At 41.1% G+C, this 16,654-nt stretch overlaps 1 protein-coding gene across 2 annotated transcripts in view; it reads right to left on the bottom strand.

Moving 5' to 3' along the window:
* Nucleotides 1-15,917, bottom strand: part of TRMO (tRNA methyltransferase O) — a 107,511-nt gene extending 91,594 nt beyond the window's left edge. For both annotated transcript variants that reach the window (XR_012802070.1, XM_075603277.1), the window contains exon 1: nt 15,747-15,917. Coding sequence is in view for 1 of the 2 variants with exons in the window: in XM_075603277.1 (XP_075459392.1) it covers nt 15,747-15,775 (29 nt within the window). In the remaining variant the exon portion in view is untranslated. The remainder of the gene's footprint in view (nt 1-15,746) is intronic.
* Nucleotides 15,918-16,654: the final 737 nt, after the last annotated feature.

Below are 16,654 nucleotides of genomic sequence, written 5' to 3' on the forward strand. Positions count from 1 at the left end.
ATTACACTGAAGGCAGAGAGATTTAAAGCCCCCTCCCCCCTAATGTTTCTGTTAAATCTCCCTCCCTGCCTGCATTGCTGTGAGTGCAGTGTATGTAAATGTGGGGAGGGGGGGCGACCCAATGTGCATACTGTGAGGTCTAACCACCCTCACCCCCTACCCACATACCATTACCCCCCCCATCCTCGCCATGGCCCCTCCGCTTCTGCAAAACAGACACAAAAATTAAAACATCCAAAGTAATGTCCCCTAACCCCTTAATCACCATAGCGGTTATTAACCGCTACAGTCATTAAGGGGTTAACCCACCCTCACCCACCACTCGGGATGCCTACATACCCTCCCACACTAACCCCCCCCCCCCCGTGAGGCCTAACCACCCAGTCAGTACCCACAAGGGAGGCCTACCCACATACCGTTGGGGAAACACCCCCCCCCACCCCCAGTACCCACACTAAAAACAGTACAATGACCCACAATAAACAGCATTATATTTATTAAATACATTACCCACCCCCTGTGGCCCCCCATAAATACAAAATTTATTCTTTTACATACAGGGTTCATAACGCAGCCCCACGCGAGTCCCCGTGGGTTGGCAGGGCACCTGGACAGACCTACAGTTTACCAGCAGCCCTTTTTACACAGGTTCTGGAGGCCTGCTGGTGGATCCTGCCAGCACCATGGCCCCGAGGTGGTCTCCTTGGGTCACCGTGGGCCACAATTGGGTCCCCACGGAAGGCCCAAGGATGTCTGGGAGCCCCGGGTCAGACCCACAGGTGTCTGCGGGGCCTCGGGTGGTTCCCTCGGGGGTCAGGGGAACTCACGGGTGCTCACTACGGGTCCGCGGTGCCCCCACAGAAGTGGGACCACCCATCATCATCCCCGCACCTACGGGTCGCCGGTGCCCCCACAGAAGTGGGACCACACATCGTCATCCCCGCAGACTACGGGTCCGCGGTGCCCCCACAGAAGTGGGACCACACATCATCATCCCCGCATGTGTCACCCGTGGAACCACCAGCCTGATACCCTTGGGATACCCGAGGATACCCACAGGTGGTCTCCAGAGGTCCCACGCAGAACCACGGAACCAACCCTGAATGTAAAAAAAATAAACCTGGCCTATACATTCAATACATACACCCTCCCCCCCAACACCTACAGTACAATAATGTGCAAAATAACTACAGCTAAACCCCGTTATAACGCGCCTCGCTATACCGCGAATCGGTTATAACGCGGTCTGAGCATGGCTCCCGAATTGAAAGCCTCCATTTTGCCGGCTTACCTGCATCTCAAATTTTCCATTTTGCCGCCTTACACTCTCCTCTTACAGCTGTCCTGTCCACATGCTCATCTCTCTCCTCTTCCTGCTGTCCACGTGCTCATCATCTCTCTGCCCGTATCTCTCTCCTGCTGTCCACGTCATCTCTCTGCCCAGTGCTCATCTCTCTGCCCGTCGTGTGCCATCGGGGTTTTTTTTTTTTCAAACATTCAATTCAATGCTTTATAGACTACCAGACACAGACACAAATAAACATTAATACATTTTGTACAAAACACATGCAGGGATTGAACTCGGGACCTTCTGATACCAATGCGTTGCTTCTTACCTCTACACCATAGGCTTGGTGTGACAAGACAGAACCTATAAATATATTTATCCTCTACAACACAAGGGACATGTCAATGTGAAATCTTAAGGCTATTTCTAGCTGTCTATGACATCACACAGTTCTGTGGTGTAGTGGAAGAACTCTTACCAACATATGCAAGGGTCTTGGGTTCAATTCCTGTATGAAATGGTATAATTAACTTTTTTAATAAATTATTATTTTAATTATGTTGTATAATTTATAAATATATAATTCTTTATTATTCTTTATTAAATAATAATTATTCATTAATCAATAATGATGTATTAATAATAATTCATTATTAATCATTCTTTATGATTAATTATGTATTATTAATAAGTATGATTATTAATTATTATTAACAGTTAATTAACTAATTAATAATTATTACTAAATACTTAATAATAATTATTAATACTTACTTATTAATGAAACGTATTAATTAGTAAGTATTAATAATTGTTATTAATAATTAAGTATTAATAATTACTTAATAATTATTAGCACCCAATTAGTAATAATAATTATTAATACTTAATTATTAATAAAACTTATTAATACTTAATAACTATTAATAATTAGTAAGTATTAATAATTATTATTACTAATTGGGTATTAATAATTATTAGGTATTAGTAATACTTATTAATTAGTCAAAATTATTAATTGTTAATGATAATTAATAATCATACTTATTAATCATAATATAATTAATAATAATAGTATTAATAATTAATAATTATTAAAAAATAATTATTAATAATACTTAATACATAATTATTAATTAATTATTAATTAGTTAATTAACTGCTAATAATAATTAATCATCATACTTATTAATAATACATAATTAATCATAAAGAATGATTAATAATGAATTATTATTAATACATCATTATTGATTAATGAATAATTATTACTTAATAAAGAATAATAAAGAATTATATATTTATAAATTATACAACATAATTAAAATAATAATTTATTAAAAAAGTTAATTATACCATTTCATACAGGAATTGAACCCAGGACCCTTGCATATGTTGGTAAGAGTTCTTCCACTACACCACAGAACTGTGTGATGTCATAGATTGCTAGAAATAGACTTAAGATTTCACATTGACACATTGACATGTCCCTTGTGTTGTAGAGGATAAATATATATATCGGTTCTGTCTTGTCACACCAAGCCTATGGTGTAGAGGTAAGAAGCAAGGCATTGGTATCAGAAGGTCCCGAGTTCAATCCCTGCATGTGTTTTGTACAAAATGTATTAATGTTTAATTGTGTTTGTGTCTGTGTCTGGTAGTCAATAAAGCATTGAATTGAATGTTTGAAAAAAACGATGGCATGAGAGCAGAGAGATGAGCAGAGCAGAGAGATATGAGCACGTGGACAGCAGGAAGAGGAGAGCACTGGTAAGGCGGCAAAATGGAGGAGATTTAAATCTGTAATGAGGAAGCTCCAGAGCTGATGCCGGTGAAATTTTAACGCGACCCCGGTTGTAACTCGGTCTTTGGGTTGTGGACCCCAAGGACCGCGTTATAACGGGGTTTAGCTGTATTATCCAGATATGGATAATAGATTAATTGCCCATTATTAAAAACATTAACTAGCATATACAAATAAATAAAGTACTACTGACCTCATCAATACGAAGTGTCCGTCGCCAGCGCCTTCCTTCTCTTGCCCATACAAGACATAGCCAATACCAAGCCAATACATTGCAAGTACATTCAGATATCAATTAACCCCTTAAACACCTTATCAGATTATAACCGCAAAGGTGATTAAGGGGTTAAGCCACACAGGCCCGATACCCACCCTTCACCCATGAATTTGTACTGTGGCTTCATCATGCAACTATATATATATACTGTATATATATATATACAGAGAGACAGAGAGAAAGAGAGAGAGATATATACAGTATATATATATATATATATATATATATATATATATATATATATATATACACACGTTGTATACACACCCATGATAAACCAATATACAGTACAAATAAATGTAGAAGGGTTATCAAAAGCATACTGTCCTACAACCAAACACTTCTCCATACAGACACTACATTAAAATCAATTTCCTTTAAAAATCCTAACTGATCTCACAATCTATATCATCACAAACCAATGAAAAACCTCACATTCCAATATAAATGATGCCTAAATATCTATGCACCATATACATTCTGCAAATTAATCAACCAAGTAAACAAAAATCAATTAGCAATCATTATTTACATCCCTAAACCTTTCACACTACATCCCGAACAATGAAACCATTAACAAATTCACGCCTAGAGCAGAACAATTAAGCCTTTGAAAAAATATAAGTACCGACAAAAATACAACCTTTACAACCAAGCCTATCCCTGACCTTCCTCAAACACACAATACAATACCAAGGAATACATCTATCTAATTTTAAAATACTTTAAACTCACAATAAAGCATAGCATCATACACAAAATAATTTAAAACACATCTAATCCAGCTTTTAAAACATCATCATTTCTTACCCTGAATGTATACTGTATATCTCTCTAGACATATATACATACATACATACAGTGGCAAGAAATGATATACCACAAAAATAAATAAATACACATGTTAAAAAACCTTTTGAAAAAATTAACAAGTTAAATAAAATACATTTCTTTAGTTAACTTACCATTACTTGCCCCCACCGATTCCCGTTGCGCAGCTTACTCACGAACCAATCCACGATCAGGAACCCATAAAATAAAAAACCATAAAATAATAAACATTAAACTAAAAATCCAAATCAATCCACGGGTCTTCTACTTGTAATCCATCTTCATCTGTATTCTTCTTTCTTCTATCTCCTTCCAGCGCGGCGGGGCGGGGCCTTCTCCCCGTCTGCGGCCACGCCCTGGTCTTCTTTGTTGCCCGGAGGTCCTTCCTCCGCGGCGTCTGGCTTCAAAATGAGACGACATAGGCTTTTAAAGGCCTATGACGTCACATTTTTCATCATGGTTCCCACGGTCCTGATTGGGCCGTGAAAACCATGTGTTTTGACCGACAAAAAAAATAAATGATGACGTCACTTAAAGGGAATGAAAGCACAGCCAATCAGAATGGCTTTGCTTCAATTGCCTTTAAGATGACGTCATGAAAAGGCACATGGCCGTGCACACATGGTACTAGAGCCAATCAGAGCGTGGGAACTTTATCCCTACTCTGATTGGCTCTGGTATACCATGTGTCAGGGGCTTGGGGGAGAAAGGATGTGACGTCAATGAAAACCTGTTACGTGGTACGGTAGCCAATCAGAGCGTGGGAACTCCATCCCTACTCTGATTGGCTCTGGTATACCATGTGTCAGGGGCTTGGGGGAGAAAGGATGTGACGTCAATGAAAACCTGTTACGTGGTACGGTAGCCAATCAGAGCGTGGGAACTCCATCCCTACTCTGATTGGCTACCGTACCACGTGACAGGTTTTCATTGACGTCACATCCTTTCTCCCCCAAGCCCCTGACACATGGTATACCAGAGCCAATCAGAGTAGGGATAAAGTTCCCACGCTCTGATTGGCTCTAGTACCATGTGTGCACGGCCATGTGCCTTTTCATGACGTCATCTTAAAGGCAATTGAAGCAAAGCCATTCTGATTGGCTGTCCTTTCATTCCCTTTAAGTGACGTCATCATTTTTTTTTTTGTCGGCCAAAACACGTGGTTTTCACGGCCCAATCAGGACTGTGGGAACCATGACGCAAAATGTGACGTCATAGGCCTTTAAAAGCCTAGGTCGTCTCATTTTGAAGCCAGACGCCGCGGAGGAAGGACCTCCGGGCAAGAAAGAAGACCAGGGCGTGGCCGCAGACGGGGAGAAGACCCCGACCCGCCCCGCTGGAAGGAGATAGAAGAAAGAAGAATACAGATGAAGATGGATTACAAGTAGAAGACCCATGGATTGATTTGGATTTTTAGTTTAATGTTTATTATTTTATGGTTTTTTATTTTATGGGTTCCTGATCGTGGATTGGTTCGTGAGTAAGCTGCGCAACGGGAATCGGTGGGGGCAAGTAATGGTAAGTTAACTAAAAAAATGTATTTTATTTAACTTGTTAATTTTTTCAAAAGGTTTTCTAACATGTGTATTTTTTTTTTGTGGTATATCATTTCTTGCCACTGTATGTATGTACTGTATGTATATATGTCTAGAGAGATATACAGTATACATTCAGGGTAAGAAATGATGATGTTTTAAAAGCTGGATTAGATGTGTTTTAAATTATTTTGTGTATGCTGCTATGCTTTATTGTGAGTTTAAAGTATTTTAAAATTAGATAGATGTATTCCTTGGTATTGTATTGTGTGCTTGAGGAAGGTCAGGGATAGGCTTGGTTGTAAAGGTTGTATTTTTGTCGGTACTTATATTTTTTCAAAGGCTTAATTGTTCTGCTCTAGGCGTGAATTTGTTAATGGTTTCATTGTTCGGGATGTAGTGTGAAAGGTTTAGGGATGTAAATAATGATTGCTAATTGATTTTTGTTTACTTGGTTGATTAATTTGCAGAATGTATATGGTGCATAGATATTTAGGCATCATTTATATTGGAATGTGAGGTTTTTCATTGGTTTGTGATGATATAGATTGTGAGATCAGTTAGGATTTTTAAAGGAAATTGATTTTAATGTAGTGTCTGTATGGAGAAGTGTTTGGTTGTAGGACAGTATGCTTTTGATAACCCTTCTACATTTATTTGTACTGTATATTGGTTTATCATGGGTGTGTATACAACGTGTGTATATATATATACTGTATATCTCTCTCTTTCTCTCTGTATATATATATATATACAGTATATATATATAGTTGCATGATGAAGCCACAGTACAAATTCATGGGTGAAGGGTGGGTATCGGGCCTGTGTGGCTTAACCCCTTAATCACCTTTGCGGTTATTATCTGATAAGGTGTTTAAGGGGTTAATTGATATCTGAATGTAATTGCAATGTATTGGCTTTTGATTTTTGTTTACCTGGTTGATTAATTTGCAGAATGTATATGGTGCATAGATTTTATGCATCATATATATTGGAATGTGAGGTTTTTCATTGGTTTGTGATGATATAGATTGTGAGATCAGTTAGGATTTTTAAAGGAAATTGATTTTAATGTAGTGTCTGTATAGAGAAGTGTTTGGTTGTAGGACAGTATGCTTTTGATAACCGTTCTACATTTATTTGTACTGTATATTGGTTTATCATGGGTGTGTATACAACGTGTGTATATATATATATATATATATATATATACTGTATATATCTCTCTCTCTCTTTCTCTCTGTCTCTCTGTATATATATACAGTATATATATATAGTTGCATGATGAAGCCACAGTACAAATTCATGGTTTAAGGGTGGGTATCGGGCCTGTGTGGCTTAACCCCTTAATCACCTTTGCGGTTATAATCTGATAAGGTGTTTAAGGGGTTAATTGATATCTGAATGTACTTGCAATGTATTGGCTTGGTATTGGCTATGTCTTGTATGGGCAAGAGAAGGAAGGCGCTGGCGACGGACACTTCGTATTGATGAGGTCAGTAGTACTTTATTTATTTGTATATGCTAGTTAATGTTTTTAATAATGGGCAATTAATCTATTATCCATATCTGGATAATAGTTATTTTGCACATTATTGTACTGTAGGTGTTGGGGGGGAGGGTGTATGTATTGAATGTATAGGCCAGGTCTATTTTTTTTACATTCAGGGTTGGTTCCGTGGTTCTGCGTGGGACCTCTGGAGACCACCTGTGGGTATCCTCGGGTATCCCAAGGGTATCAGGCTGGTGGTTCCACGGGTGACACATGCGGGGATGATGATGTGTGGTCCCACTTCTGTGGGGGCACCGCGGACCCGTAGTCTGCGGGGATGACGATGTGTGGTCCCACTTCTGTGGGGGCACCGCCGACCCGTAGGTGCAGGGATGATGATTTGTGGTCCCACTTCTGTGGGGGCACCGCGGACCCGTAGTGAGCACCCCGTGAGTTCCCCAGACCCCAGAGGGAACCACCCGAGGCCCCGCAGACACCTGTGGGTCTGACCGGGGCTCCCAGACATCCTTGGGCCTACCGTGGGGAACCAATTGTGGCCCACGGTGACCCAAGGAGACCACCTGGGGGCCATGGTGCTGGCAGGATCCACCAGCAGGCCTCCAGAAACTGTGTAAAAAGGGCTGCTGGTAAACTGTAGGTCTGTCCAGGTGCCCTGCCAACCCACCGGGTACTCGCGTGGGGCGGCGTTATGAACCCTGTATGTAAAAGAATAAATCTTGTATTTATGGGGGGGCACAGGGGGTGGGTAATGTATTTAATAAATATAATGCTGTTTATTGTGGGTCATTGTACTGTTTTTATTGTGGGTACTGGGGGTGGGGGGGGGGTGTTTCCCCAACGGTATGTGGGTAGGCCTCCCTTGTGGGTACTGACTGGGTGGTTAGGCCTCACGGGGGGGGTTAGTGTGGGAGGGTATGTAGGCATCCCGAGTGGTGGGTGAGGGTGGGTTAACCCCTTAATGACTGTAGCGGTTAATAACCGCTATGGTGATTAAGGGGTTAGGGGACATTACTTTGGATGTTTTAATTTTTGTGTCTGTTTTGCAGAAGCGGAGGGGCCATGGCCAGGATGGGGGGGGTAACGGTATGTGGGTAGGGGGTGAGGGTGGTTAGACCTCACAGTATGCACATTGGGTCCCCCCCCTCCCCACATTTACATACACTGCACTCACAGCAATGCAGGCAGGGAGGGAGATTTAACAGAAACATTAGGGGGGAGGGGGCTTTAAATCTCTCTGCCTTCAGTGTAATCTGTTTAAAGCCCCCTCCCCCCTAATGTTTCTGTTAAATCTCTCTGCCTTCAGTGTAATCTGTTTAACAGAAACATTAGGGGGAGGGGGCTTTAAATCTCTCTGCCTTCAGTGTAATCTGTTTAACAGAAACATTAGGGGGGAGGGGGCTTTAAACAGATTACACTGAAGGCAGGGAGATACAGGGGATGTACTGTACTGTATGTTGTTTATTGCAATGCTTCAATGTGTGTATAATGTATACTGTTTTTTACAATTAGATAGATGTAATCCTTGGTATTGTAAGGGTTAGCTTTGGTTTTAAATTGTGTTTTCTGGTTGGTACTTACAGTATATATTGATTTTTGTTTACTTGATTGGTTAAAATAGTTGACTTGTTTGGAAGTGTTTGTATTTACTGGTACAGTAGCTTGCAATGATATTGTTAACATTCATTTGCAGAATGTATATGGTGCGTAGATTTTATGCATCATTTATACAATGTAAATGCAATGTACTGTGTGGATTGGAATGTTATGTTTTATATTGTAAGATCAGTTAGGATTATTAAATGGATTATTATTATTGTCTGTATGGAGAAGCGTTATTTGTAGGACAGTATGATTTTGATAACCATTCTACATGTATTTGTATATTGGTTCATCATGTGTGTGTATATACTGTGTGTATATATATATATATATATATATATATATATATATATATATATATATATATATATATATATATATATATATACATACACACAGTGGTTGACAAATCACCTGAAAATCTACTCGCCACACAAAAAAATCTACTCGCCACCTAGTACCAAACGTGTGCTGCTTGGGCCAATATTTACTCGCCCGGGGGTTAAATCCACTCGCCCGGGGCGAGCAAATGTATAGGTTTGTCGAACACTGTGTGTATATATATATATATATATATATATATATATATATATATATATATATATATATACACACACAGTATATACTGTATATGTTTAGGGATTGTTATTATATATATATATATATATATACTGTATATATACAGTATATATTTATTTCTCTTCATGTATTTATTTATTTATTTAGATTTATTTATTAATTGTGGGGCTGCTGTGCGTGAATTTTTTTTATTGTGGGTAGCGGGGATGGGTGAAGGGGGTGTTTGGCCCTTGGTGTGAGTTTAGGACTTGCGGGGGGGTTGCGGGTGCACTTAACCCCTTCACGACCGTAGCAGTTAATACCGCTACGGTCGTGAAAGGGTTAAGTGCACCCGCTACCCCCCCGCAAGCCCTAAACAACCACCGATGGGGCTAATACCCCCTTCACCCACCCCCACTACCCACAATAAAAAAAATTCACACACAGCAGCAGCACAATTAATAAATAAATCTAAATAAATAAATGAATATAAATAAATACATTTAAAATACATTTTTATTGATAGTGTAGATGATAGTGTAGATGTGCAGAGGGTCTCCGGAGCTGAACCGCTGTGGTTTTAGGTCTGGGGACCCCCTGCTCCCCGAGATACAGGCCCCTTTAGGGGGTGCCGGTATCCCTCTGCTTGGGTTACAGGCCGCGGTCACGTGATCGGGACCTTTAAACCAAGCAGAGGGATACCGGCACCTCATAAAGGGGGCTGTATCTCGGGGAGCAGGGGGTCCCCCGACCTGAAACCAGTGCGGTTCAGCTCCGGAGACCCCCTGCACATCTACACTATAAATAAAAATGTATTTCAAATGTATTTATTTATTTAGATTTATTTATTTTTTGGCGGCTGCTGTGTGTGAGTTTTTTTCTATTGTGGATAGCGGGGGTTGGTGAAGGGGGTATTAGCCCCAACGGTGCTTGTTTAGGGCTTGCGGGGGGGTAGCGGGAGGGCTTAACCCCTTCATGACCGTAGCGGTATTAACTGCTACGGTCGTGAAGGGGTTAAGTGCACCCGCAACCACCCCGCAAGTCCTAAACTCACACCAAGGGCCAAATACCCCCTTCACCCACCCCCGCTACCCACAATAAAGTGGGCACGGTGGGTTAACCCCTTCATTGCCTTAGCGGCTATACGCTATGGTAATGAAGCAGCATTTCTGTATTTTTAATAATATTGAGCAGGAGCAGGGCCCCCCCTGAGTTTAGATTTCTGGCTCAGGGAACCCCCTGCTCACTGTACAATATTATTAAAAATACAGAAATGCTGCTTCGTTACCATAGCGCATAGCCGCTAAGGTAAAGAACGAGTGTTTATTTATATATGTGTTTTATTTATACTGTACATGTGCAGAAGGTCTCCGGAGCAGAACCGCTGTGGTTTTAGGTCCGGGGACCCTCTGCTCCCCGAGATACAGGCCCCTTTAGGGGGTGCCGGTATCCCTCTGCTCTGCTTGGTTTACAGGCCGCGATCACGTGATCGGGACCTTTAAACGCAGAGGGATACCGGCACCTCATAAAGGGGTCTGTATCTCGGGGAGCAGGGCGTCCCCGGACCTGAAACCAGTGCGGTTCAGCTCCCGAGACCCCCTGCACATCTACACTATAAATAAAAATGTATTTTAAATAATTTTTAATGTGCCGATGTTTGCGCAGAGAGAGAGCAGCGGATCTCTCTCTGCTGCAAACACATCTCGCCCCCGCCGGCCCATAGTATCATTTATGTATGTGCATATACAGTACTGTATGTGTACAGTACTGTATGTTAGGGGTTATAGGGGTTGTTGTTATACAGTATATATATATATATATATATATATATATATATATATATATATTTATATATATATATATATATATATATATATATATATATATACAGTATATACTGCATTACAATTCATTATAGGGGACGGGTTCAAAGAGAACAGCTCGCAAGCGCCCCCATGTGTTTTTACACGGCATTGCAGTATTGCAGCCAGCCGGAATAAAATGCTTCAATCCCTGCCGGGAAAATAACACTATACACTCCGGCAGAAAACGATCACAAACCTCAATACACCCGAGTATACCCAAATTCGCGGAACTAGCTGAGCGAGAATAAAGTGTGTCGCCACTGTATCTGTTGTTTTTTTTTTTCCTCCTCTCTCTACACTTTTTTAGCCATTGAATCCTTTGTATATCAGTATTGCTTGACCTGAAGGAGAGGAGAACTCTCGAAAGCTTGTCCTATGACATAAATTGTTAGTCCAATAAAAAAGGTATCACCTAATACTTAAGAACTCATTTATTCTGCACTATATATATATATATATATATATTAGAAAAGAAAAAAAGAGAGAGAGCGCACGCCCCATAGCATAATACAGTACATTTATTGGGAAGGGGGGGGTAGAAAATCCACTCACAAGTGTAGGTTAAGATCAAGCAGTGTGTGAAATATATCACCGCCAACTCTGGTCACTCAGCCTCCAGACCTTTGAAAAAGTCACAGCACGTGACGAAACGCGTTAGGGAACGGAACTGCGTCATCACGCAAGCGCATGACAGGCCGTATCGAGCGCTGATACACATTGCGGCCAGCAGAGATTGGAGATTTTCCTATAAACTCAAAGACTGCATCATTGATTTAAGGAGCCTTTCTACTCATGCACCAGAGAACATCTACCAGCAGCTTCAAGTGAGATTTGGACTGCAGTGTCTGGAGGCTGAGTGACCAGAGTTGGCGGTGATATATTTCACACACTGCTTGATTTTAACCTACGCTTGTGAGTGGATTTTCAAATGCTTTAACGTTCTAGCAGTCATCTAGTATTGGTCCCTGAAAAGATTTGTTGTAGGATGTGAAACCTTTTAATGGAGTTCTTCATGGATAAAATTATAGCATGCTCTGTACCTGTACTTACAGGTACACTACATGTTTTTGGGTCCTGTAAGACCAGCTGTATATATTAAAGATTTTTGTGTCTGTGGTGAGCTGCATAGGTTAGGGGACTTCTGTATGAATAGCTTAGAAGGTCTTCCTTCCAGCATATGTAGTGGTACCTATTTTTATGTGCAAAATGTTGCAGCGTCTATTATAGGATAGATAACTTTTCAAAACCTCACAGGTTTCTCACACTACTTTGAAGAGGTTGCAGTGTTACATATTAAGATTTTGACATTTTATACATGACCTTTTGAGTCTCCATAAATCTCTTATTAAAATTAATCAATCTTATCCTATTATAAAATCGATAAACCTGACCCAATGACTAGGCACTTATTCATTATGTAAACTTCTAAATATCCAGAAACCTAGTGTCCTCTATTACATCTTTTGCAGCCTTATCATTATCACTGGAACAGAATTTGAAAACCCATTGCACTTTCAAAATAGTGATTTTTTTTTCTAATTTATATAGAAAAACAGACATTGTAATAATTATAAAGGAGTATGTCATTTTAAAAAAAAAATTAAAAAGGGGGGCACAGGGCTTGACCCAGAGCTAGCAATGCTGTAAAAACTGTTCTGATGCTTCGGAAAGACCAACGCTGAGGCCATCGTGCTGCAGACCGTGAGAACACCGAGCGATCAGCTGCCTTAAGGCAGTGATCACGTCCATGCGGAGTCCGGGCGGAAGCAGGAGGATGCGCGCGAGTTGTGCAAGAATTCAGTTGAAACTGATTTCTTGGTGCGGCAGGCCGGTCACGTGAGCGTTTTGCCCAATGAGGGTGAACCAGCTCCGTGACGCCCCTAGGCACGCCTCCCACGATCCGTCCACCATAGCCAGGGAAAGCACCTGCTTCGCGCAGGTCGCTTCCCAGCCTCTGCACGCCTCCACGCGGGCGAAGGCACCATGGCCCCAGCCTAAACAGAGAGGAGATTCAGGAGATAGGAATACGGCCGAAATGCTGAGATGTAATTCTGAGAATACTGTGATAATTCCCCCTCCCCCTTCCCACATTAGTTGGTGTGTTCTATACCGTATGGTTGTCCTCCCCCCACTCCCCTCCATCCCTTAAGTGACTGACGTATACAATTTTTGTACAGCACTACAACTATGAATGTTCAGTAGAGTGAGCTACCTATGTGAACAAATGCCGATGTACTGTAATGCTTAACAATTTTCCCTACTCTTTTCCCCTTCTGTACTCCAATTTTACAATAAAAAAATCTATGTTTAAAAAATAAAATTAAAAAATTAAACATGTTCTCTCCGTTTTTGTTCTTTGACCTGGACAGCTATGAATGAAGTTATGAAGTACGCAAGATAACATTATCTTTAACTATTCATGCAATCTCTTTAAACAATGTTCATTTACTGTAACCATGTATTGTTATCATAATTCTGAGCCCAGGACATACTTGAAAACAAGAGGTAACTCTCAATGTATTACTTCCTGGTAAAACATTTTTTTATAAATAAAAATAAATAATAGTGTAAGATAACCTTGCACATCAGCATAATACGCCTCTAAAAACCAAAGTAAGTCTACTTCAAACATTGTGCTGCTACCAATAGGACACACAAAGTAGATGTTACATATTTTCTGCAGCCTTTTATTGTTGCCAAAGGAAGACATCCATTTACTAAACTCCAATTGCCATTATCAGTCATGATTTAAGTAATAATACTCTAAGAACAGGACATTACCCAGGGCACAATTGGCTGGTAAAGGAGCTGAAGGCCCTCGTCGGCTGTGGTAAGATTCTGGGAGCAGGCCGTACCGGGCCATCTGTACTCGCAGCTCGCGTGCCGTCCAGCACAGCCCCATACATGTCCCTTTCAGCGTTCCACGGACGGCCCTCAGACTCCCCCCACAGCCAGCAGGAGCCACGTCCCAAAAGAGGTTGCAACCACTGAAGTTGAAGATGAGAAGAGGCATACGGGGTGCTGCAGTGGCTAGCGACCATATATAGCTGGCAAACTCCAGGGTTGGAGTGAGCCATGTGAGAGAGTTTGGGGAGAGAGGAGTCTTAGTGCAGGGGGAGACTCCAGGGTCAGTGGGGTTGATATCCAAAGAGACATGCAGCCTAGGATTAGGCCCAAGGGTCGATTTAGATGGTGGCTTGAGATTATATTTCAGTGCTGTCTGTAGTGAGGAAAAACTGCCCATGAAAACACAGGTTTTAGGGTCAGGTTGCTCTGCTATCATCTAAAAATTTTCAATGTGTCCAAATTTCCGACCATTATTGGAAGAAAAACGTGTGAAAATCAGCAAAACGCCTTATCAGTGGTTTCACCTATGATAATCAATAATGAATATGACATTTAAGTGAATGTCACTGAAGACATGTGAATATCACTGAAAACATGTCGTCAGACCATCTCAATGGCCTCCATTGCTGATACGTACTCAATCCAGACACAGACAAGTTTCTTGGTACAAAATCTCACAAACTGATTGGGCCCAGAATGTGAAACTGAAATGTTCCTGGACTGGGAGAAACCCAAAATGATATCCTTCTATAAAAATAAATGTGTGTCCTTATCACCCACACCTCTTTTTGCTACCGGTCATGTTACACATCAATGAAAAACTCTTCTCAAAATACGTTCCAGAAAAATTCTGATTTTTTTTTAAGTTCCAAAATGGGGACTATTCTGAAGCCAGGGTCACGTTGGTATGAATGGCTCCCGATAGCATTAACACAGTTCCCTTTTAAATCACTCCAAGTCCTGTAATATTTCCTCCACTTTATTGGGAAAAGGTAGCAGGGTACAGATACTTGTGGATGGTGTGTAGTGGTGATTGTTAGTTGGGAACCGGTAAAAAGAGATGGCCTCACCAAGGGGGATAAACAGAGAAGGGGTTCTTTACTCACTGTCTCCAGGGTGGAAAAATGAAGTGAGGTGCACTGTGGGTAAAGGAATAGTCTAGGGGAAGACCATGTCTGAACAAACAGGAGGGGGGGCAGACTAGCCCATTCTGGTGAGGATCTCAGAAACTGCTGTAGCAGCTCACTGACTGCCTGCTCACAGGCAGAAAGGGCAACATATTGATACATCACACAGGCACGGTGTGTGTATGTGGAACCAATGCCTGCAGCTGAACTTAAGGAGCTGACAAGCAGAAGGGGGGTCGGGCAGGAATGTGATTCTTGTTCCATGACAGGGACCTGAAATATAAATTTATAAAAAAAAAAAAAAAACTTTGTTTTCCGTATGGCAAGATCTTTATCTTGTACAACCTTTTTGTTACTTTATCCATCTATACAGAGATTGCTGCAACTATTATTGTTCTTCAACCAAAAGGTTTGTACATGCCTAATTAGTGAAGAAACATTATGATTAATACATCTGGAGATTTTGTAACTATGAAGCTCAATTATATTACGTTTAACTTACCATACATGGGAGAATGGTTCTAACCCCATAAGTGAATGTTCAGGGTTGTTGAAGACGCTTTTGCTGATCCTTAAGCAGGCACGTGACAATCTGCAAACAGAGGGCTGCCTGGGTGTACCATTTTTTGCAATGAAGCAGGATTCAATGTATCCAATTGGTGTAGTTAAAATATTACCTGGGGAGAGAGGGGGGGGGGGGGGGATAAATTATCTATACACACACACACACACACACACACACACACACACACGTGAGATATAGATATATATAGATATCTCTCTCAAAGAGGAAAAAATCACAGCACCTTCAATGAGATGAAAAAAAAGAGCCAAATAGTGGAAAATAGCCACTGATGTAAATACTAATGATAAAGTCAGCAAAGCTGCGGGCAAGGACATAAAACAACAATAAGAAATGTAACACAAGGATAGAAGGGAGGAGAGGAGGGAAGGAATAGGGGAAGGAGAAGAACCACCAGGAAAACACTGAGGGAAACAATATGCCAGAAACGGTAGGGGAGAAAAAATGGATAAAAATAAATAAGAGCCCAAAAATAGAATAAAATCGCTGGAACTCCGTACAGCTCTCCACAGGATACAACCAACTCCTCAATTCCTAGAAAACAAAAAAGAGAGCGCAAGCCCCAAAGTGCAGATCAATTTAAAACAAGCTTTAATAAATAGAGTATAATTGGCCTCTCACAAAAGGCAACTGGAACATAAGCCATAGGAATAAAGACAGGGAGCCACAAGCAGCGTCGGCGGGTCCGACTGGGGACAGAACTCCACGTCCAGGCGATGACGCACTTCCGTTTCCAGTCAGGGTGCGATCGGGTGAACCTTCCAAAGCCAGTCTTCCAGGATTATGGGTTGCTGCCATACAAGGTTCCGCCTCTGTAGGAGATCAGC

Source organism: Ascaphus truei, chromosome 1 (assembly GCF_040206685.1).
Source record: "Ascaphus truei isolate aAscTru1 chromosome 1, aAscTru1.hap1, whole genome shotgun sequence".
NCBI lineage: Eukaryota > Metazoa > Chordata > Amphibia > Anura > Ascaphidae > Ascaphus > Ascaphus truei.